We start from the raw sequence: 25,918 nt of genomic DNA, 5'->3' as shown, positions 1-25,918 counted from the left end.
AGCCCACGCAGTGTGTAGCGCGCAGCCCACGCAGTGTGTAGCGCGCAGCCCACACAGTGTGTAGCGCGCAGCCCACGCAGTGTGTAGCAATGTAAGCACCATGTCCCTGTTTAAAAAAAAAAAAAAAGTTATATACTCGCCTTCCGGCAGCCCCTGGATCCTGGCGAGGCGTTTAGCGATGCTCCTCGCGACGCTCCGGTCCCAAGAATGCATTGCGGTTTCTCGAGATGATGACGACGTAGCGGTCTCGCGAGACCGTACGTCATCATCTCGCGAGACCGCAATGCATGGCCTGGAGCGTCGCGAGGAGCGGGAAAGGCACCGGAAGGTGAGTATATAATGATTTTTTATTTTTTTTAATTATTTTTAACATTAGATCTTTTTACTATTGATGCTGCATAGGCAGCATCAATTGTAAAAAGTTGGTCACACAGGGTTAATAGCAGCGTTAACGGACTGCGTAACACCGCTGCATAACGCAGTGTAAATCAGCCAATAACCCTGTGTGAGCGCTGACTGGAGGGGGCACTGACGGGGAGTAGGAAGGGGTGAATTCGCGGCTGGACTGTGCCCGTCGCTGATTGGTCGCAGCCTGCCGGCCACATGATGTCTTAATATTTGCCTTTTTGCACAATATGGTTTGCACAGCCAAGTAGTATTTAATTATCCTTTTATTGAGGTATTCTGGGGTTGCTGTGAATAATTATACTACTCTATATGTTGTCTAGTCCTGTTGTTGCGCACTTAGTCTATATTTTATGTAACCTTTTGCCACTTTTTATAACTAAAGGCATATTTTAATTCTACTCTAGCCTGTATAGTTTCTGGTGGTCTTATGTCCTGTGTTGCTTTGGTTTTAGTCACATAGTATATAGCACAGCCCACGTAGTATATAGCACAGCCCACGTAGTATATAGCAGAGCTGTGGAGTCAGTAAGCCACAGTTGCGACTCCGACTCCTGGATTTTATCAGGTTCCGACTCCGGCACCGACTCTGACTCCGACTCCTTCATAAATGGCCAATTCGTAACAATAAATGTACTGTTGTCAAATATTTACATCGTGCTTATTCAGTTTCTCACCATCATATAAGTAATCAGACCACTTAGAGCAAAAACTATATTAGAATACAATTAGAATATAGCAAATAACTTCTATAAACTTTTCTAAACTCTTGTAAGTAAATATGCAATAAACACTGTTATGCAGTTAATAAGAAGAAATCTATAAATTTGTCCTCAGAAAAAGTATTGCCTCTGTCAGATCCTCCTTCATGGATGCCCTCAAATCTGATCTAATTATTTTGAGAGCAGAGAACAACCTCTCTACACTAACTTGGGTTGGTGGCAAAGCAGTAACCACTCGGGCAACATCTCTGACAATGTCAGAATTCAGAGGAATCGCTTGATGCACTGTTATATTTGATGAACGGTCAAATTTCTCAATTTCTTTTAGTGCACATGAAAAATTCTGCTGAAATGTACTGGCTGTGTTCTTTGATGGGGATGACTCTTTTATGCGGGAACGCTTTGCACGGTCCTTGTGATCCAAATATTTTTCTAAATTAAATTCTTCATCAGTCGATGAGGGTGAAGATGTGGCAGGACGACCAAATTCTTCTTGTTCCTCTTGACTGTTCTGCAACCCTTTCATCCTTACTGCTATTTCAAACAGAGCTTCTTTTCCTTTAGTTAGCTGTTGATCATCTAGAAGAATCCGATGCATTGGGTCTACATAAACAGCTGCCAAAAGAATGCTATTTTGTAATAGTAGCTCCTCTCTCCGTTTCATTGATGTAGCAGTGCCACTTGCAATTAACCCTCCTCTTTGGGACAGGCGAAACATCAGGTTCTTCCACTCCTTTAAGAAAATACCTGGAGTTAAGACCTCTGCTTGTAATTTTTTAGTCACTGTAAATGGGTGCTCTAGCAATTTTTCCAGCTCAGTCACCTGATTCCACTGACTTTCATTTAGCGTCAGTTGAGGGTTAGCCATGGCTACAAGAAAGGTTTTCAGTTCAACCAAGCGCTGAATCATAAAGTACTGCCCCATCGTGTGGCTTGATCAATAATTGCCTGGTGACAGTTTCCTCACGTACCGGAGCCACTGACACACGTAGACACATTCAAATCAATGCATCTGTGCAGATGTCATTGATTTTTTGCGGACCGTGTCTCCGTGTGCCAAACACGGAGACATGTCAGTGTTCGTGGGAGCGCACGGATTACACGGACCCATTAAAGTCAATGGGTCCGTGTAAAGCACGTACCGCACACGGACGTTGTCCGTGTGCAGTCCGTGTGCCATGCAGGAGACAGCGCTACAGTAAGCGCTGTCCCCCCAACATGGTGCTGAAGCCGCGATTCATATCTTTGCAGTATCCTGCATTTTCTCATAGACTTGTATTAGCGACGGATTGTGACAGATGGCCATCCGTTTCATTCGTCTTTCACTGGATCCTGCATAAAAAAACGGTCCGTCGGGCAGAGAGGCTACTTTCTCACAAACGTCGGCCCGTCGCAGTGCGTCGGACCGACGTACCGACGCATCCTGTGATAGCGCCACACAACGGGGGCAGTGGATGCATTATTAAAACGCATCCGCTCCCCCATTGTGAGTTGCGGGGAGGGGGCGGAGTTCTGGCCGCGACGCACCAAAAAACGTTACAAGCAACGTTTTTTGGTTCCGACGCAACCGTCCCACGACGGTTGTGACGTGTGGCAATGCGTTGCTAATACAAGCCTATGGAGAAAAAACACATCCTGCAGACAACTTTGCAGGATGCGTTTTTTCTGCAAAACGACGCATTGCGACAGGCCAAATGACACTAGTGTGAAAGTAGCCAAAACGTTCAACGTTCAAACGTTTTTTCCTGCATGTTTGAAAATCGGTCAGCGACACATCCTGCGCCGCCCGTCACTGGCTACAATAGTAGCCTATGGGCGCAGGATGTCTCGCTGCCTGTGAAAAGCAGGAATCCAGCAACGGGTCCCGCCTTTTCAAAGAGAGCATGCATGGAAGAATTTCCCCCTCTGGAAATTCTCTCTCGCTCGCTCTTTCTCTTTTTACTATTGATGCTGTCTATGCAGCATCAATAGTGACAAGATGGAATGTTAAAAATAATAAAATATTATTATTATTAAAAACCGATGCGAAGACGCATACACAACAGGTGCACATAGGCTCGACGGGTCCGTCAGAAAGTCGGGCCCAGTGCACATGTTTTCCACAATCTGCACAGGATCCGTCATTTCAAAGTCTTGACGGATCCTGTGCAGATTTGGAAGACGGAAGTGTGATAGAAGCCTTAGAAAGGGGAAAGCAAATGGAAAATATGCAGTATATCATGTGCATATTTGGGTAGTAAATTCCAGATGGCTACATACTCGACACTTAGTGGGGAACCCAATGCGCGTATTGCCAACGGCTTTCGTGGTGAAACGCGTGTTGTGAGTTTCTCGCGGCACACACTTCCGAATTATACACCAGTGTGAGCGAGCCCTAAGACATTCATAGTTTCCGCTGAAGCGTTGATAATTTTTCAAGTGAAAGGCTCACTTAGTTGAAACAGTGTATTCATTGGGTAAACTTTTTACCTGTGGTTTTTTATTTTTTACAAAGTTACTGATTGCTGCCACTTTTTCTCCTTTATTATTGTGAGCCGGTAGGCAGTGGATCTAGTCGGATTCCTTCCAACCATATTTAGTTGGATTAGTGACCAAACCGCTGCATGACCATCTCTACCCTCACCTACTGTATTCTCACCCATCCCTTGTAGATTGTGAGCCTTCGCGGGCAGGGTCCTCATTCCTCCTGTACCAGTTATGACTTGTATTGTTTAAGATTATTGTACTTGTTTTTATGTATACCCCTCCCCACATGTAAAGCGCCATGGGATAAATGGCGCTATAACAATAAATAATAATAATAATAATTAGTGCTGCTTTACGTTCTATTGCTCGAGTTCTCAAACATTTTTATATTTCAACCTCGCCATCTGTAGAGGAAGTTCATGCAGAAATGGGGGAACCCTCTGCTGAGGCCAGTCTTGCAACTTCTAAAACGCTGATATATTATCAATGTAATTTGTAGTATATATTATAAAAATAAAATAGATTCCTTTTTTTCCCCTGTGTATCTGCAACACAAGCATGTTTGTGAAGCTTAAAGAGCCCAATTCACAAAAGCAGCAAAGATCAAAACTCAGCCTGACTCGCGCAGCTTGCTATTTTTTTCAACCTTCTGTTCTTACAAAGCCTGTGTAGTGAAGTGCAGAATCAAAATACCTCTCCAGGACTATCACAAGCCGATCAGATCCTGGAGAGCATGTGTAATCTTGTAAAAGTTCTCATGAGGGTTTTCTGCACATTAATCGTGTTGCTTGGAACACTTGTGTTTTGCAGAGCAGAAGAGGGTCAAGTGAAGTTTTTCTTAATGTGTACTTCCACATGAATCGGTCTTTTGCTTGTTCTGCTTTAAAGGGAATCTGTTACTACATTTGACTTTCTAAACTATTAATATGGGCATACAGGTTATAGACTGCTGAGGAGAATGATGCCTGTATGCCTCATATCAGGTGCCTTATTTAGAAATCCTCTTTTATCACTGTATATAAATGACCTCTTCCAGGCTATGGGGAGGATGCTTCGTAGAAGGTAACCCTGCCTTCAGAGACTGTTTTACTTGAAAGGGGAGTTACCAGTGAGACAAGTAACTAACACAGAAGAGGAGAAATGAAATTTGTCTTCTTGCAAACCCATGTTTTGCTTCTCTCTCAGCTCTGCTGTATTGCAACAATTTTGGAACTCTGTCTGAGTATGAGATGGAAGCTGAAGCTGAGAGGAACCTGCAGATGTCAGGTATAATCACAGAGAGCGGCCATTACACATCATACTGGTAACTCCTATTCATGTAAAACATATCTGGAGGCAGAGTTATCTTCCAGGCTCCAACCTCAACAGAGCCTGGAAGAGGCCATTTATATGAAGTGATAAACGAAGATTACTCTGCAACAGGGCATCTGATATGAGGCATACAGGGAGGAAGTTTTTCAGCAGTCTATTACCTGTATGCCCATATTAATAGTTTAGATAGGTCCAATGTGGTGACCTTTAAATATCATCGTCAAATATCATCTGTCAACTAAATAGCTTTCCCCCAATAATCTGGAAGCCCAGCTGTTTCCCTGGGTGCTCACTTGAGCATTCCTCCTGGCAGTTTAGAATGGGGACGGTAAGCTGTTGCTTATTTATAGGTACTTTTTTTTTTTTTGCTGCCTGCATCATGTGTACATAATGCGGTGTCTCATATGTGGAGTCTGCCACACACAAATGGTACAGTCTGTGTCCTTAATTAACTCCTGCCTTATAGGTGATCTCCGCCGGCCGCCTACAGGGATATAGCTAACACTTTTTGTGCGCAGAAAAAAACGGCATGTGACATTATGTGGTACATATTTTTATGAACTTGGATATAACTTACTGTTGAGGTCAACTTGTGTCAAAACAGTAAAATCCTGCTTTGGACAAAGTATGTTCTGTAGGTCAGCAACACTCACCGTTTTATTTTTCTATATGCAATGTCCCAGAATCAGTCTTTATCGGGGTTTTGTTACATTTATTTGGATAATGTCACATTACAGCTACATTTCTTTTTCCCCCATGCCCCCCACCCCTCCTTCTGTCAACATCTGTTTCAAATCTCTTGGCCCTTTAAGAAACACACAGCTCCTTTGCCTCCGGCAGGCCGATGAGCGGCATTCTTGCAAACCTACACTTTCCATTTACTTTCCTCCCCTGGGCTTTCTGAGCTTATGGCATCATTCTGTTTCATTTTACAATTTTTTATTAACAGTTTTTACCAGCAAGTAAATATCTTGTTCTAAGATGAATCCTAAAAATGGACTTGATTCTTTGTACATTAATGCATCCAGCACTGCTGTGCTGTGTTGAGACTGTGTAAGCAGGATATGACAGTAGAGCCATCACTTCTCGTATGTCGTCATTCTTTTCTTAAGAAGAAAATCATGCCTCACTAAATTGGTATGTTATGTACAATGTCTTTGGGACAGATTTTTACTCTCAAAATGTTGCATGATTTTGGCACATGTTGATGCATTTTAGGCTATGACCCTTCCCACTAAATCACGGCTATTTTTCATTACGTTAGGCGCAAAAAGCATGTAGAAAAAAAACTCACTATATGTCGTGCAAGGTGTATATTACAATTGTTTTGAACATTTATTTTGATCGATCTCCCCCACTAATGTTAGACATGTGACTAACTGGTCATTGATAGATTGTCACTTCCTAGGAATGAAATCTGTAATTCATCCCTGGATGGCAAGTGGAGACAGTTACCTACCGCTACCTGCATGTTTGTGTTCATGAGTGGCAGATATTACACACCCAATCTATGGAGCATGTGCATAATACATGCTGCTTACTCAGTTGAGTTGGTAGATATCTGTAAATGAGACAGCACCTGGAATGCATGCCACCTGCTGCAAAAGTGGGGCTAGATTAACTCTTTAACCACATAACGACCGCTGACACGCCTTTTAATGGCGGCAATTAAGGGTACTCCTGCCTCAGCGCTGCTTTTTAATGGCAGAATTTCTCCAGGGTTTCTACTACCGGGGGTAGCTGAGACCCCAGAGAACATGATTTGGGTTGGTTTTTAGCGATCACTGTGTTGTGATCACCGTTATTAATGTTATAATGGCGACTGCAAAAAAAAAAAGTTTGATTTTTTTTCCATTTAATTTCTTCTCTGATGTGATCGCACATCAGAGGAGAGAGAAATGGGGTCCTCCCTATCTCCCCCCCCAACGGTACGTCCGGTGTCCCTGCAACCCCCCGTGAAGTTCCCCGGGCCGCCGATGTCTTCTTCCAGTGGAAAATGGCAGGCGTATGCGCCGAGATCTGCCGGCCGGCAACAATAGGAAATTTTTCCTATTGTTCATTTTGATCACTGTGATAGACCCCATCACAGTGATCAAAATAGAAAAATAGTAAATCAAACCCGCTTTATCACCCCCTTAGGTAAAAATAATAAAAAAGTATTTATTTCCATTTTGCCATTATGATTAGAGTTGGGCTAGAGTGATTTGCGGCTGGGGTGAGGGCTGCGGCTGGGGAGAGGGTTGGGATTAGGGTTAGGGGTGTGTTAGGGATGGATTAGGGTTAGGCATGTGTTAGGGATGGGATTAGGGTTAGGGGTGTGTTAGGGTTGGGATTAGAGTTAGGGGTGTGTTGGGGTCAGGGGTGTGGTTAGGGTCAGGTGTGGTTGGGGTCAGGGGTGTGGTTAGGGTCACAGGGGTGTGTTGAGGTTAGGGTTGGAGTTGGTATTGGGGGGTTTCTAATGTTTAGGTAGACGCCAATGGTGCCACCATTGATTCCAGCCAATTTTGCGTTCAAAAAGTCAAATGCTGCTCCCTCCCTTCTGAGCCCTGCCATGCACCCAAACAGTGACTTTTGCCCACATATGGTGTATCGACGAACTCGGGAGAAATTGCACAACAAATTTTGTGGTTAATTTTCTTCTGGTACCCTTGTGAAAATAAAAATTGGTTCCAAAAGTACCGGGGGTAGCTGAGACCATAGAGAACATGATTCGGGTTGGTTTTTATCGTCCCCAGTGTTGTGATCGCTGCCCAAAAAGTCTGATTTCCCATTTATTTCCCCCTCCTCTCTTCCCTCGAGCCTTCCTGGTACTTCCGACATCCCTGTAACCCACCAGCCCTACACCTAATCTTCCCGGAAGAAAATGGTGGGCGCATGCGCACTGCGCCACCGAGATTTGCTGGTCGGTACCCGGCAACAATAGATTTTTCCTATTAGTTCATTTTGATCACTGTAATAGACCCCATCGCAGTGATCAAAATAATAATGAAAAAAATATTAAATCAAACCCCCCTTTTATCACACCCTTAGTTAGGTAAAAATAATAAAATAAAATCTATTTTTTTTCCCCATTATGGTTGTGGTTGGTGTTGGGGCTAGGGTTGTGGTGTTGAGGGTTGGGATAATTTTGTGTTCAAAAAGTCAAAACTGTGCTTCCTCCACTGTTTAGGTAGATCAGGGGGTCTCCAAACGCGACATGGCGCCACCATTGATTCCAGCCAGTTTTGCGTTCAAAAAGTCAAAATGGTGCTCCCTCTCTTCTGAGCCCTGCTATGCGCCCAAATAGTGTCTTTCCCTCACATACGGGGGTACTGGTGTATTCAGGAGAAATTGCACAACAAATTTTGTGGTCCATTTTCTCCTCTTACCCTTGTGAAAATTAAAAAAGTTTGGGTCTAAAGTAATTTTTTTTGTGGAAAAAAAAAAAGTTTATTTTTATCTTCCACATTGCTTTAGTTCTCGTGTGGCGCCTGAAGGATTAATAAACTTCTTGAATGTGGTTTTGAGCACTTTGTTGGTTGCAGTTTTTCGAATGGTGTCACTTTTGGGTATTTTCTGTCATATTGACCCCCAAGCTCACTTCAAATGTGAGGTGGTCCCTAAGCAAATTGTTTTCTAAATTTTGTTGGAAGAATTAGAAATTGCTGGTCAATGTTGAACCCTTATAACGTCCTAACAAGAAAAAAGTGTTTCCAAAATTGTGCTGATGTAAAGTTGACGTGTGGGAAATGTTGTTGATTAACTATTTTTTGCGACATCACTCTGATTTAAAGGCAAACAAATAAACGCAGGTGGTATCAAATAAATTTTACCACTAACATGAAGTAGAATATGTCACTAGAAAACAATCTCGGAATCCGCGAGACCCGTTGGTGTTCCAGAGTTATAACCTCATAAAGGGACTGTGGTCAGAATTGTAAAAATTGGCCTGGTCATTAATGTGTTAAAATGATGCAGATGTAAAGTAGACATATAACAAAATGTTATCTATTAAACATTTTGTACAGCTTGACTAACTGGTTTAAGGATATAAAGAATGAAAGTTTAAAAATTGCGAATTTTTCAAAATTTTTGCCAAAGCAATTGACAATTTTGACAAATTAACGCAAAATATATTGGCCTAAATTTACCACTAATATAAATTGCAATATATCATAGAACCGTCTCAGAATCACTGGGATATGTTGCAGTGTTCCAAAGTTATTACGACTTAAAGTGACTCTGGTCAGATTTAATTTTATTTGGCCTGGTCATTAACCAATGGTCACGACTTTTGACCCGCCCACCTGTCATGGGTGGATAGGGGTTTCCGACTTTTGACGTATGGGTACGTCATGGCTAGTGGGCACACAGGTTGTAGCTTTGAGACCCAGCTTTAACTTAACCCTGTAAATGCCGTGATTGATATTGATCACAGCATTTACAAGCGAGAAGGAGGGGGCTCATCGCGATGGTCAGATCGTTGCCAATGCATCTCGAGGTGGTCATGGTCTAAGAGGCTTCTGTTAGTGCAGTACTGACAAATATAATTAATTTCATTGCTGGTGCTTTGCTTGTAGTGCATTATTCGAGCGATCAGAGAAAAAAAGGCTGGTTTCACACTTGCGTTGAGGAGGGCTGAGGATGACAGCGTACTTCCTCCCTTCTTCCTCCCTGAAGCACCGCCTACTGCTGCATGCGTCCAGCGTTTTCCTGCATACCTATCTTTAACATTGGGTATGCAGGGACATGCGGTGTATGCGGATGTGTCCGTGTGTGGCGACCGCACGGAAACGCAACGTTTTTTGCTAAACTTCTAAACTTCCTAAACTTCTTGCATTTGGTTCTGAGCACCTTGAGGGGTGCAGTTTTTAGAATGGCGTCACTTTGGGGTATTTTCTGTCATATAGACCCCTCAAGGTCCCTTCAAACGTGGTCCCTGAAAAAAAAAAAGAGGTTTTGTAAATTTTGTTGGAAAAATTTGAAATTGTGACATGTTTTTAATTCTAACTTCCTAACAACAACAACAACAAAGTTTCAAAAGTGATGCAGGTGGAAAGTAAACATGTGGGAAATGTTCGTTTTACCACACAAAATATAAATATCTGGTTTAACCCCTTAATGACCGTCGATACGGCTTTTAACTGACCTGAGATATAAGAGACTAGCATCCCCATACAGGTGACAACCCGACAGCTGTCGTCTGTACACTATGGCTGACCACTTGCTGCATCAGCCACGATCAGTGTTGTCACCGTCCATATCTGTTTAACCCCTTAGATGCTGCTGTCAATAATGACTATATCATACAAATGTTTGAGAGTGTGGTTTCTCTCTCTTAATCCCCATCGGCACCCTGAGATCATGATTGTGTGGTCCTGATGGTTGCCATAGCAATTTACGAGCAAATAGCGGCCTTAGAGTCTGCCAGCTACAGTTGCCTGTTCAAGAGTCAGGGACATTAAGGTGGTAAAAATACACTCTCTTGATTCTGTCATGTCACTTTGCTTAACCCCTTCATGACCTTGGGATTTTCCGTTTTTCCGTGTTAATTTTTCACTCCCCTCCTTCCCAGAGCCATAACTTTTTTATTTTTCCGTCAATATCACCATGTGAGAGCTTATTTTTTGCGAAACAAATTGTACTTTTGAACACCATTGGTTTTAGCATGTCGTGTACTAGAAAAAAGGAAAAAAATTCCAAGTGCGGTGAAATTGCAAAAACAGTGCAGTCACACACTTGTTTTTTGTTTTGGCTTTTTTGCTAGGTTCACTAAATGCTAAAACTGACCTGCCATTATGATTCTCCAGGTTCATAGACACCTAACATGTCTAGGTTATTTTTTATCTAAGTGGTGAAAAAAAAATTCCAAAGTTTGCAAAAAAAAAAAAAAAATTTGCGCCATTTTCCGATACCTGTAGCGTCTCCATTTTTAATGATCTGGGGTCAGATGAGGGCTTATTTTTTGCGTGCCGTGCTGGCGTTTTTAATGATACCATTTTGGTGCAGATACGTTCTTTAGATTGTCCATTATTGCATTTTAATGCAATGTCGCGGCGACAAAAAAACCCACGTAATTCTGGCGTTTCGAATTTTTTTCTCGCTACGCCGTTTAGCGATCAGGTTAATCCTTTTTTTATTGATAAATCGGGCGATTCTGAACGCGGCGATACCAAATGTGTAGGTTTTTTTTTTTATTGATTTATTTTGAATGGGGCAAAAGGGGGGTGATTTAAACTGTTATTTTTTTTTTCTCTTTTTAAAAAAAAAAAACTTTTGTCATGCTTCAATAGCCTATAGAAGCTGGCACAACGCGATCGCCTCTGCTACATAGCAGCGATCATCAGATCGCTGCTATGTAGCTGAATTGCAGGTTTGCTATGAGCGCCGACCACAGGGTAGCGCTCACAGCTAGCCGGGATCAGTAACCATAGAGGTCTCAAGGACCTCTGTGGTTACCATTCTGATGCATCGCTGACCCCCGATCATGTGACGGGGGTCAGCGATGCGCTCATTTCCGGCTGGATGGCTGGACGGCCCTGTTAAATGCCGCTGTCAGCGTTTGACAGCGGTATTTAACTAGTTAATAGCGGCGGGTGAATCGCTGAATTTACATTTAATTTCTTTGCCGTTCTTCTGATATTCCTTAAAAAAAAAGTTTGAAAATGGCGCCAGCTATCGGTGATCCGATAGTTGCTACTGCGAAGGCGGCGCTGGAGGAGGAATTTTTTTTTTCTAGCAAGATGGCACAGTAGGCTTCTTTCACACTTCAGTTGTTTGGGGTCAGTCTTCTCCGACATAGTGACGAATCGACGGATCCGTCACAATTGTTGAGAAAACGTTTTTTTTTTTTTTACGGATCCGTTACTTGGGGGTTGTCTGGGAAAAGTATCTACTTTTTGGAGCATGCGCAATTGAAAAAGCGGATTGGGGCGACGGATCCGCCAAATGACGGTCGCGACGGATTCTATGGAATGGCGGACGTGATGGATCCGTCGCGAACCGCCATTTCGGCGCAGACAAAACGTTATAATGTCTGTCAACGTCTAGATGACGTCCGCCAAATCTCGACGGATCCGTCACATGGCGGATGGAACGGACGACTATCCGCCACAATCCGTCGCTAATGTATGTCTATGAGAAAATAGCGGATCCGCCCCCAAAAATGGCGAATCCGCTATTTGAGGAAAATGGCAGTTTCAGACTGACGCCAAAAGACTGAAGTGTGATAGAGGCCGTAGCAGCTATCATGTCACTGATAGCTGCTACTGCACAGGCGCGGCCGGCGCTATTTTCAAAGGTTGTTGTTTTTCTTTTTTTTTAGGAATATCAGAACAGCAAAGAAATTAACTATACACACATTACATATGTGCCAGCGCCTGTCTGCAGAAGGGTTCTTCCCCCTCCAAGAAATATATAATATTCATCATGCAAACTAGGGGGCAGGTCAGTGAGGGATCAGTGACCTGTCAGCAGTCTGCATTATGAATATCTAATCAGGGCACCACATGAAGACCCCCACCACCCCTTTAATTCTATTATGTTCACATTTCAGGTGCTAAAATGCTTATTCTGTGTTGCTAATAAAGAGCTCCTGGATATCAGTAACCTGTTGGTGTTTTGGCATTCTTTTTTGTTTTTTTTTCAATTTGTTGAAAATGAACAGACCAATGAGCCGTGTGTCCCACCCAGTGTATCGCTGGTATTTATATTATTAAAGGAGGACTTGACTATGTTTCCTTTCTCAAAGCATTGTAATGATATGCAGCTGGCCCATACATGACAATGTTTATACCACCGAATCTTTCCCTATATCTTAGTCCTGGCTGTAGAAGCTGCTGTACAGTTCCCCTGTCTCTACTTTAAGTTTGTGTTTTTCCCTAGCATTTTCCTAGTAAGTGTAGCTATATTAACCATTTTTTTCCCCCACCAGGCTGAATTAACTGGCATCAAATGGCGTCGCTACAAATTCCAAGGCCATGGCGACTGCAGTCCAATCATCTCTGCTCCGGCCCAAGACGACCCCATTCTTTTGAGCTTCATTCGTTGCTTGCAGGCCAACCTTTTGTGTGTATGGAGACGAGAGGTCATGCCCGATTGCAAAGAGCTTTGGGTTTTCTGGTGGGGAGATGAGCCTAATCTTGCTGATGTTATACACCATGAGCTTACCAGTGAGTACATATTTCTATATCTTTTTGGCATTGCTTTGTTTTTTGTCTTCTATGTTCAATGTATATATACTATGCCGAGGTAAAGTACTGTATAATCTGGCAATGTAACAAGCATGGTTGCCTTAAAGATAACCTGTCAGCAGGATTTTGGTCAGGTTGGCGTGGTTCATACTGATTGTAATGATGCCTGGCTTAATGAAATCCATCTTGTGGTTTAATCTTTATTTTCAGTTAATGAGATTCTTGTGCTTCAGGGTGGTCCTTATGTGGTGGTCTGCTTAGATATTCATCCTTATGGCTTATGATGGGTCACTGATCCTTCAGTGACCTGCCTCCTATTTTACATAATGCATAGAATATTGTGGGATTAGAAGAATAAAAAATGTACATTCAGCAATACGGTTCTGGCGGTGCCTTCACATTAACATGTATCGCGTAATGCATATAATATTGTCGGGTAAGAAAAAAAAAAGTTGATCAAAATGAGGTATGCACAGTAGCATGTATTGCTTTCCGATTGATGCTACTGCGCAGACGCCATTTTTTTCCCTCCAGCAAAATAGCGGCACATGCACAGTAGCATCTGTCTGAAAGCAGTAGATGCTACTGTGCCTGTGCTGCAAAATGGCACAACACGGCACAATCAGAATGCGGTAGCTGCTCATGCGCCACTGCCATTTTGATTAAATTAAATATATATATTTTTTACCCGACAATATTGCATGCATTATACTATACATGTTACCGCGTAGGCGCTGGCGCCATTTTTCTGAATGTATCTTTTTTTCTTCTAACCCCACAATATGATATACAGTATGTAAAATAGGAGGCAGGTCACTGAAGTGTTAGTGACCCATCATAAGCCATAAGGCTGAATATGTAAGCAGAACACCACATAAAGACCCCTACAGGCCGCCCCGGAGCACGAGAATCTCATTAACCGAAAACTGCAAATAAAGATTAAACAGCCACAACAGGACAGATTTTTATCAACCCAGGTATCATTTTAATCAGTATAACAGTGCCAACCTGACAGTGTCTGTAGGTTACTGAGCGCAATCCTGCTGACAGGTTCCCTTTAAAGAGATATTCCCATATCATAAAGCGAAAATGATCAAGGATAAGGTAAGGCCTATGAATGGACATTGTGCTAAATTATGGTTGCAGCACCTTCAGTGTCAGAAAAGATGGGGGTCCAAGAGAACAGGTGGGTGGAATACCTCAGCAATAGGCCTCTATATGAGATGGAATTCCCTCTTCATGATTTGATTATGTAGATCTTTAAAGCTATGTTGACATGATGCGTTTTTGCTGTTTTTTTTTCCGCAGACAAATCCTGCTCTCTTGGCAGTAAAGAAGCTGCTTACAAAAAGCATGTCTTGCTGCATTTATTGATGCGTTTTTGTTGCCTCTTGTGCATGTTGATAAAGTTTAGTGGCCCAAAAAAACTTGATTTAAATTCACTAGGTTTTTATACCAAAAATGCAACAAAAACTGATAGCTGCATATTTTGCTGCATTATTGCACTTATCCATTGTTTTCTATGGGTGAAAAAACATTGAAAGAAGTGACATGCTGCATTTTTTTCCAAATCAGTCCGGAAAATATACCGTAACAAAAGTGTGTGCATGAGATTTATGTAATCTCATACTTTGCTGGTAATGTAAAACACAGCTTAAAATTTGCATTAAAAAACGCAGCAAAATCTCACCATGTGAACTAAGGCTACTTTCACACTAGCGTCGGATTTGTCCCGTCGCATTGCTTCGGGCCGAGATTCCGACGCTAGCGTTTGTTGTGACACACAACGGAGGCAGCGGATGCATTTCTCCGGCGCATCCGCTGCCCCATTGTGAGGTGCGGGGAGGTGGTGGCGGAGTTCCGGCCGCGCATGCGCGGTCGGAAAAAGCAGTCCGTCGGCTGCAAAAACCGTTACATTTAACGTTTTTTGCTCCCGTCGGTCCGCCACAACACGGCTCAACCGTCGCAAGACGGTTGCGACGTGTGTCAATACGTCGCAATGCGTCGGTAATGTAACTCTATGGGGCAAAAACCCCTAAACGACGCATTGCGACGTATTAAAAAAAAGCCAGTGTGAAAGTAGCCTTAGCCTAAAAGCTACACATTTCCTTTCTAGTAGTATTATTAACCCATTAACGTAAATTGAAGTAGATATTCAACATGCGTTACTTTGTGCTCCATGACAGAGCTGTACGTCACGCTAAGGATATGTGCACATGCTACGGATTTTACTGCGGATCCGCAGCAGTTTTCCATGCGTATTACAGTACCATGTAAACCTATGGAAAACAAAATCATCAGTGCACATGCTTGGAAACACAGTGTTTTATACTCCGCAGCATGTCAACTCTTTGTGCGGATTCCGCAGCGGTTTACACCTGCTCCTCAATAGGAATCCTGGTGTAAAACTGGAGGTGGAATCCGAACAAAAACCGCTGTCATTCTGCGGTGCGGTTTACCTGCGGATTTTCCAAAATCAATGCGGAAAAATCTGCACATAGCCTAATGGTACGGTAGAGGTACATGGTACGGTAGAGGGACTTTATTGCTGCAGTCTTTAATATAAAAAGTTGATGACAGGCATTGCTATGCTAGGGGCAGAACGTACAGTGGATATGGTATTATAGAAGCAACACGATGTGTGTGTATATGTATTGTGTGTGTGTGTGTACACACACACACACACACACACACACACACACACACACACACACACACACACACACACACACACACACAGTACAGACCAAAAGTTTGGACACGTCCTCATTTAAAGATTTTTCTGTATCTTCATGATTATGGAAATTGCACATGCACACTGAAGGCATCAAAACTATGTCATGAAATATAGCCATGACCAATCAGCGACGGGCACAGTCCGGAAAAAAATGGCCGCTCTTTACTCCCCGCAGTCAGTGTCCGGCGCCCGCATACTCCCCACCACTCACCGTTCACACAGGGTTAATGCCGGCGGTAACGGACCGCGTTATGCCGCGGGTAACGCACTCCGTAGGTGGCTACTTTGAAGAACCTAGAATATAAGACATAATTTCAGTTTCACACTTTAAGTATATAATTCCACGTGTTAATTCATAGTTTTGATGCCTTCAGTGTGAATGTACAATTTCCATAGTCATGAAGATACAGAAAAATCTTTAAATGAGAACGTGTCACCTGACCGCTCATGTGACCGCGACGTCACTGAAGGTCCTTCACTCACCGCATTCTAAGGAACAGAGGGAGACGCTAGCAGCGCTGTGATCCAGGGCCCGTCCGAGGGTGAGTATATCCATGTTTTTTATTTTTATTCTTTATTTTTTACATGAATATGGATCCCAGGGCCTGAAGGAGAGTCTCCTCTCCTCCAGACCCTGGGAACCACACGCCGAAATGCAGGATCGCTCCCTGCACACGCTGTACCCGGCGTATAACACGACCCCCGACTTTTGGGACAATTTTTAGGGGTCAAAAAGTCGTCTTATACGCCGGGAAATACGGTATATATAATTATACTGTATATACAATTATACTGTATATACTCGAGTATAAGCCAACCCGAGTATAAGCCGACCCCCCCCCCCCCAATTTTGCCACAAAAAACTGGGAAAACTTAATGACTCGAGTATAAGCCTAGGGTGGGAAATGCAGCAGCTACCGGTAAATGTCAAAAGTAAAAATATATACCAATAAAAGTAAAATTAATTACCGTATATACTCGAGTATAAGCCGACCCCCCTAATTTTGCCACAAAAAACTGGGAAAACTTATTGACTCGAGTATAAGCCTAGGGTGGAAATGTAGCATTTACCGGTGAATTTCAAAAATAAAAATAGATCATTATTTCCCCATAGCTGTGCCATATAGTGCTCTGCACCGTTCATATTGCCCCATAGATGCTGCACAGATGCCCCATATAGTGCTGTGTGCCGTTCATACTGCCCCATAGATGCTGCACAGATGCCCCATATAGTGCTGTGTGCCGTTCATACTGCCCCCATATAGTGCTGTGTGCCGTTCATACTGCCCCCATAGATGCTGCACAGATGCCTCATATAGTGCTGTGTGCCGTTCATACTGCCCCCATATAGTGCTGTGTGCCGTTCATACTGCCCCCATATAGTGCTGTGTGCCGTTCATACTGCCCCCATATAGTGCTGTGTGCCGTTCACTGTGCCCCATAGATGCTGCACATAAATCTGTGCTGCCGCTGCTGCTGCTGCAATAAAAAAAAAAAAACACATACTCACCTCCCTTGATTGCAGCTCCCAGCGTCCGGTCCCGGCGCCTCCATCTTCCCGGCGTCTCTGCTCTGACTGATCAGGCAGAGGGCGCTGCGCACACTATATGCGTCATCGCGCCCTCTGCCTGAACAGTCAGAGCGCAGGCGCCGGGAAGATGGAGCGACGCCCGGCGGCTGGAACGCGGACAGGTGAATATAACATACTTACCTAGTCCCAGCGATCCTCGCGCTGTCCCTGCCTTCCTCCCCGTCTTCTGTGCTGCAGCATCTTCCTGTCAGCGGTCACCGGCACCGCTGATTAGAGAAATGAATAGGCGGCTCCGCCCCTATGGGAGGTGGAGCTGCTTATTCATATCTCTAATGAGCGGTCCCACGTGACCGCTGAAGAGGGGAAGACGCTGCAGCACAGAAGACGGGGAGGAAGGCAGGGACAGCGCGAGGATCGCTGGGACTAGGTAAGTATACCTCAGCGCCCTCTCCCCCTCACCCGCCGACCCCACCACTACCGTGACTCGAGTATAAGCCGAGGGGGGCACTTTCAGCCCAAAAATTTGGGCTGAAAATCTCGGCTTATACTCGAGTATATACGGTATATGGCAGTGCCCAATTATTTTTCAATATTGGAAAGAGGTAACGTCGTTATTGACTTCACTATTGTCAATCCCGGTCCCTCTTGAACCCCTGATCTGTCTGTTTGGAGTGTGGGATGAGGAGGTTTGGGAACATTATGTTGGGATTTTTTTACGAGAAGTATTATTTTTGGCACGAAAGATGTTGGCGTTGCGATGGATGGGAAGGTCACCCCCTACACTTAGGTCCTGGGTTGAGCTGGTGAACACAATTGTCCCATATGAACGCACACTCTACCAGAATAGGGGTTGCCCGGGCAAATTCAATAAAATCTGGGATAGGTGGAATGCCTCCCATCTCACTTTGTGATCTAACCGATTGATAAAGATACAGTTTATTTGATTTCTTGTTCTGCAGATATTGCGCAATGGAGAGTATAATGTTACTGCTAAAAGGCGACGTAGTAATAGTTTTGGAGGCTTAGTCTAGTTTAGTTTAGTTTAGTTTAGTTTGATTATAGTTTAGGAACTCTGCATACTGACAGTTCCATAATTTCACGTATATGTCTTATTCCGTATATATACAAATGATTGGTATATGTATGCTCTGATGTCTTTTTCTTTTTTGCGAATGTAACCGTGCAAGTCAATAACAAAGACAAACATTTATACTGTATTTTATTATGATTAATAAATAAACGAATTTAAAAAAAAAAAAAAAAAGTAAATTTAATTGAGACATCAGTAGGTTCAGTGTTTTTGAATATCCATATTGAATCAGGAGCCCCATATAACGCTCCATACAGTTCATTATGGCCCCATAAGATGCTCCATATTAAAATATGCCCCATATAATCCTGCATAAAGGTTAATAATGGCCCCATAAAATGCTCCATAGACATATTTGCCCAATATAATGCTGCGCAAATGCTGATTATGGCCCCATAAGATGCTCCATAAAGATATTTGCCCCATATAGTGCTGCAAAAACATTGATTATGGCCCCATACAGACACTTGCCCCATATAGTGCTGCACAAATGTTATGGCCCCATATAGTGCTGCACAAATGTTATGGCCACTTATAGTGCTGCACAAACGTTATGGCCCCTTATAGTGCTGCACAAACGTTATGACCCCATAGATGCTCCATATAGACACTTGCCCCATTTGCTGTTGCTGTAAAAAATCATACTCACCTCTCCGTCACTCAGGCCCCTGGCGCTTTCAATATTCACGTGCTGATCGTTCTGGCGCTGCTCCATCTTCAGCACTGACGTTCAGGCTGAGGGCCCGCACTAACTATGTCACCGCGTACTCTGACTTGAGCGCCACTGCTGAAGGTGAAGCGGCGCTGAAACGAGGAGCAGGTGAGTATCGCGCAGCGCTCCACCTCCCCGTTATACTTACTTGCTCCTGGCGCTGTGCAGTCCCTGGCTTCCCTGACGCTGCAGCTTCTTTCTGTAGTGAGCGGTCACTGTTACCGCTCATTACAGTAATGAATATGTGGCTCCACCTCTATGGGACCCTCTCAGCTGCCGACCCTCTCGGCTTATACTCGTGTGTGTGTGTGTGTGTGTGTGTGTGTGTGTGTACGCACACACGCAGCCGACGTCCGAAACGTGGGACCCCACGTGATCCTGCGCCGGGTGCATCGCTGATATGGAAGCCAGTGAGGGCAGCTGGGGAAGGGCAATGCGTGCGCAATAGAAGATATCACAAAAGCCCCATTTTGTATTGTGCAGTAGATATTCAACATGCGTTTCTTTGTGCTCCATGACAGAGCTATACACCACACTAATGGTACGGTAGAGCTACTCTACTGGTGCAGTCAGTTGCAGGACTCCAGCTGATATACACAGTAGGGCTCCTACTTTAACTGCTGGGATCTGTTCTCTCCAATCGTAGCAGTTTAATCTCGACATATGCTGTCAATAGTAAAAAATAAATAAATAAAAAATAAATTCTGGCATGGTTTTGTTTTCTCTTTCAGCGTTCAGCATTCAGTCACGGGGCAGCGCTGACGCAGATTGTCTCCGTTCTGTGCATATTGAGCAGCGGCTGTAACCGTACCCTGGCACTGACTGACAGCAGCTCAGCATTAGAGCTGTACCAGCGCCGCCTCCATGACTGAAACCCAAATGCTGCCGGGAGGAAAAAAGTTAATTTCCTCCTGGCAGCGGGGGTCTATGTGCCGGAACCAGGCGGGTTCAGAAAGCTATTAACTGCATATCTGAACGGTTAATAGTTTTTTCCCGTGACCGCTTTCCTTTAAGAACCATTCTTCAGTGTAAAAGAACAAGGAATTGAAAGATTGAAAGATTCCATGAAATATTTTAACAAGCATGTGACATTGCAGTGTAAAATTGGAGTAATCCATCTAATTATCATCCACAATATCAGTTATAAAATCATACTTTCAATGACAAAGGAAACAAATAAACCAAGTGAAATAAAACATTAAACATAATGTATTCTCCGCAGCATTGCGCCACCAACCAGGAGGTTCTTTATCAGGGTTCTGAGTATGTAACAATTCCGGTTATAATAAGCAAATATTCCTGAGTCCACATAAAGCATCACGTTCATGCACTAACAAAGAGATACCTCAGGGATTATAGGTCGCGGTTGAGGAAATTATTTAATCAGGGGCTAGGTGTGTCAAGGGTAAGGGTACCGTCACACTATAACATTTCGATCGCTACGACGGTACGATTCGTGATGTTCCAGCGATATCGTTACGATATCGCTGTGTCTGACACGCAGCAGCGATCAGGGATCCTGCTGAGAATCGTACGTCGTAGCAGATCGTTTAGAACTTTCTTTCATCGCTGGATCTCCCGCTGTCATCGCTAGATCGGTGTGTGTGACACCGATCTAGCGATCTAGCGATGCGATCCAGCGATGCGTTCGCTTGTAACCAGGGTAAACATCGGGTAACTAAGCGCAGGACCGCGCTTAGTTACCCGATGTTTACCCTGGTTACAAGCGTTAAACTAAAAAAAACAAACAGCACATACTTACATTCTGTGGTCCGACAGGTCCCTTGCCGTCTGCTTCCCGCACTGTGACTGCCGGCCGTAAAGTGAAAGCAGAGCACAGCGGCTGTGCTTTCACTTTCACTTTACGGCCGGCAGTCACTGAGTGCGGGAACCAGACTGCAAGGGACCTGACGGACACCAGAATGTAAGTATGTGCTGTTTGTTTTTTTTAGTTTAACGCTTGTAACCAGGGTAAACATCGGGTAACTAAGCGCGGTCCTGCGCTTAGTTACCCGATGTTTACCCTGGTTACCCAGGGACCTCGGCATCGTTGGTCGCTGGAGAGCTGTCTGTGTGACAGCTCCCCAGCGACCACACTACGATTTACCTACGATCACGGCCAGGTCATATCGCTGGTCGTGATCGTAGGTAAATCGTATAGTGTGACGGTACCCTAAGTCTCACCACCTTTCCCAAATTCTATGAAATTTCTGGGGACATCCTGTATCTGTATAATATGTTCTCACATGGAATGAATATCGTTCACTAATTTTTTTTCCACTGATTGGTTGAAGGAGAATATCCCCCCCCCCCCCTTTCCCGCCTATCCACCTCAGCGTTATCACTTTCCTAGCCATAAACAGAACCTCCCTGAGAAATATTCTGTCATAAGGAGTCCACATTTCTTCATCCACAACACCCAACACACACAGCTCTGGACTACATTCAATTGGTATCCCAATTATCCTTTCTAATGTAAAAACTACATCCTTCCAATATCTTGTTATAATTCTACAATCTCAAGTGAGATGCCAAAGATCTGCTCCCTCCTCCACGCATCTATAACTTTCATCATTTACTCTTCTGCCGAATTTATGTAATCTACACGGGGTTAAATAGGATTGGTGGAACATATATAATTGAATTAATTTATTTGCCGCTGGAGACACCATCATGTGTGCTTCGTTCCATTGGTCATCAGTGATAGAGGGGATTAGGTGCCTCCATTTATCCTCCACAGCCAGTTGGGTGAAAGCAATTTTGGAATTCAACAAGAAGGTATACAGGGAGGAAATCACACCTGTAGGTCCTTGGGTTGACAATATTCCTATTAGTGGATATCTAGATATTCGCATTAGATTCCAGCCAATTTTGCTTTCAAAAAGTCAACAGTGTGCCCTGCTATGTGCCCAAATACTGTCTTTCCCCCCAAATACGGGGTATAGTCGTAATTGCGCAACAAATTTTGTGGTCCATTTTCTCCTGTTAACCTTGTGAAAATAAAAAAGTTTGGGTCTAAAGTAAATTTTTTGTGAGAAATGTAAAATGTTCATTTTTTCTTTACACATTGCTTTAGTTCTCAAGAAGCACCGGAAGAGTTAATACATTTCTTGAATGTGGTTTTGGGCACTTTGAGGGGTACAGTTTTTAGAATGGTGTCACTTTGGGTATTTTCTGTCATATTGACCCCCCAAACTCACTTCAAATGTGAGGTGGTCCCCAAAAAAATGGTTTTGTCTATTTTGTTGGAAAAATGAGAAATTGCTGGTCAACTTTTAACCCTTATAACGTCCCAACAAAAAATAAAAAATTTACGTTTCTGAAATTGTGCTGATGTAAAGTAGACTTGTGGGAAATGTTATTTATCAACTGTTTTGTGTGACACCACTCTCTGATTTAGGGTATGTGCACATGTTTCGGATTTGGCTGCGGATCTGCAGCAGTTTTCATGCAAACGTATGGAAAACCAAATCTGCTGTGGAAAATTCTGTGCAGAAACGCTGCGGTTTATTTCCCGCAGCATGTCAATTCTTTGTGCAGAATCTGCAGCGTTTTACACCTGCTCCTCGATAGGAATCCGCAGGTTTAAAAACGTAGGCGGAATCTGCGCGGAATCTGCATGTCATTTTACCTGCGGATCCGCAATGTGTGCACATACCCTTAAGGGTACAAAAATTAACCCCTTAAGCCCGAGGGTGGTTTGCACGTTAATGACCGGGCCAATTTTTACAATTCTGACCACTGTCCCTTTATGAGGTTATAACTCTGGAACGCTTCAACGGATCTGGCGATTCTGACATTGTTTTCTCGTGACGTATTGTACTTCATGTTAGTGGTAAAATTTATTCGATATAACTTGCGTTTATTTGTGAAAAAAACGGAAATTTGGCAAAAATTTTGAAAATTTCGCAATTTTCCAACTTTGAATTTTTATACCCTTAAATCACAGAGATATGTCACACAAAATACTTAATAAGTAACATTTCCCACATGTCTACTTTACATCAGCACAATTTTGGAACCAAAATTTTTTTTTGTTAGGGAGTTATAAGGGTTAAAAGTTGACCAGCAATTTCTCATTTTTGCAACACCATTTTTTTTTAGGGACCACATCTCATTTGAAGTCATTTTGAGGGGTCTATATGATAGAAAATACCCAAGTGTGACACCATTCTAAAAACTGCACCCCTCAATGTGCTCAATACCACATTCAAGAAGTTTATTAACCCTTCAGGTGTTTTACAGGAATTTTTGGAATGTTTAAATAAAAATGAACATTTAACTTTTTTTCACACAAAATTTATTTCAGCTCCAATTTGTTTTATTTTACCAAGGGTAACAGGAGAAAATGGACCCCAAAAGTTGTTGTACAATTTGTCCTGAGTACGTTGATACCCCATATGTGGGGATAAACCACTGTTTGGGCGCATGGCAGAGCTCGGAAGGAAAGGAGCGCCATTTGACTTTTCAATGCAAAATTGACTGGAATTGAGATGGGACGCCATGTTGCGTTTGGAGAGCCCCTGATGTGCCTAAACATTGAAACCCCCCACAAGTGACACCATTTTGGAAAGTAGACCCCTTAAGGAACTTATCTAGATGTGTGGTGAGCACTTTGACCCACCAAGTGCTTCATAGAAGTTTATAATGCAGAGCCGTAAAAATAAAAAATCATATTTTTTCACAAAAATGATCTTTTTGCCCCCAATTTTTTATTTTCCCAAGGGTAAGAGAAGAAATTAGACCACAAAAGTTGTTGTGCAATTTGTCCTGAGTACGCTGATACCCCATATGTGGGTGTAAACCATTGTTTGGGCGCATGGCAGAGCTCAGAAGGGAAGGAGCGCCATTTGACTTTTCAATGCAAAATTGACTGGAATTGAGATGGGACGCCATGTTGCGTTTGGAGAGCCCCTGATGTACCCAAACAGTAGAAACCCCCCACAAGTGACCCCATATTGGAAACTAGACCCCCAAGGAAATTATCTAGATGTGTTGTGAGAACTTTGAACCCCCAAGTGTTTCACTACAGTTTATAACGCAGAGCCGTGAAAATAAAAAAATCTTATTTTTCCCACAAAAATGATTTTTAGCCCCCCACATTTTTATTTTCCCAAGGATAACAAGAGAACTTGGACCCCAAAAGTTGTTGTCCAATTTGTCCTGAGTACGCTGATACCCCATATGTTGGGGTAAACCCCTGTTTTGGCGCATCGGAGAGCTCGGAAGGGAAGGAGCACTGTTTTACTTTTTCAACGCAGAATTGGCTGGAATTGAGATCGGATGCCATGTCGCGTTTGGAGAGCCCCTGATGTGCCTGAACAGTGGAAACTCCCCAATTCTACCTGAAACCCTAACCCTAACACACCCCTAACGCTAATCCCAACGGTAACCCTAACCACACCCCTAACCCTGACACCCCTAACCCTAATCCCAACCGTAAATATAATCCAAACCCTAACCCTAACTTTAGCCCCAACCCTAGCCCCAACCCTAGCCCCAACCCTAGCCCCAACCCTAGCCCCAACCCTAGCCCTAGCCCTAATGGGAAAATGGAAATAAATACATTTTTTTAAATTTTATTATTTTTCCCTAACTAAGGGGGTGATGAAGGGGGTTTTGATTTACTTTTATAGCGTTTTTTATATCGGATTTTTATGATTGGCAGCCGTCACACACTAGAATACGCTTTTTTTTTTATAGCAAAAAAGTTTTTGCGTCTCCACATTTTGAGACCTATAATTTTTCCATATTTTGGTCCACAGAGTCATGTGAGGTCTTGTTTTTTTGCGGGACGAGTTGACGTTTTTATTGGTAACATTTTTGGACACGTGACAGTTTTTGATCACTTTTTATTCCGATTTTTGTGAGGCAGAATGACCAAAAACCAGCTATTCATGAATTTCTTTTGGGGGAGGCGTTTATACCGTTCCGCGTTTGGTAAAGTGGATGAAGCAGTTTTATTCGTCGGGTCAGTACGATTACAGCGATATCTCATTTATATCATTTTTTTATGTTTTGGCGCTTTTATACGATAAAAGCTATTTTATAGAAAAAAATTATTTTGGCATCGCTTTATTCTCAGGACTATAACTTTTTTATTTTTTTGCTTATTATGCTTTGTGGCGGCTCGTTTTTTGCGGGACAAGATGACGTTTTCAGCGGCATCATGGTTATTTATATCCGTCTTTTTGATCGCGTGTTATTCCACTTTTTGTTGGGCGGTATGATAATAAAGCGTTGTTTTTTGGCTCGTTTTTTTTCTTCTTCTTATGGTGTTCACTGAAGGGGTTAACTAGTGGGCCAGTTTTATAGGTCGGGTCGTTACGGACGCGGCGATACTAAATATGTGTACTTTTATTGTTTTTATGTTTTTTTAGATAAAGAAATGTATTTATGGGAATAATATTTTTTTTTATTTATTTTAGTAATTTTTTTTTTTTTTTTTTTTTTTACACATGTGGAAATTTTTTTTTTTTACTTTGTCCCAGGGGGGACATCACAGATCGCCGATCTTACAGTTTGCACAGCACTCTGTAAGATTGGCGATCTCACTGACATCGCTGCAGGCTTACCAGCACCTGCAGGCGACCCGGAAGTACTCCCTGCAGGACCCGGATGCAGCCCCGCGGCCATTTTGGATCCGGGGCCTGCAGGGAGAAGACGTTCGGTACAAGGTAAGCACATCACCTTGTACCGATCGTCTCAGGGAAGCACGCAGGGAGCCCCCTCCCTGCGCGATGCTTCCCTGTACCGCCGGCACATCGCGATCA

General features: G+C 43.2%; 1 protein-coding gene across 1 annotated transcript in view; it reads left to right on the top strand.

Moving 5' to 3' along the window:
• The window catches only part of MED13L (mediator complex subunit 13L), a 210,554-nt gene that overhangs the window by 34,807 nt on the left and 149,829 nt on the right, over positions 1 to 25,918 (top strand). Inside the window, exon 2 of the mRNA XM_069759849.1 lies at positions 12,817 to 13,054. Coding sequence (XP_069615950.1) covers positions 12,817 to 13,054 — 238 coding nt within the window. The remainder of the gene's footprint in view (positions 1 to 12,816; positions 13,055 to 25,918) is intronic.

The sequence above is a fragment of the Ranitomeya imitator genome, chromosome 1, assembly GCF_032444005.1.
Source record: "Ranitomeya imitator isolate aRanImi1 chromosome 1, aRanImi1.pri, whole genome shotgun sequence".
Classification (NCBI taxonomy): Eukaryota; Metazoa; Chordata; class Amphibia; order Anura; family Dendrobatidae; genus Ranitomeya; species Ranitomeya imitator.
The sequence above is the reverse complement of the archived record's forward strand: the minus strand, read 5'-3'. Positions and strand labels throughout refer to the sequence as shown.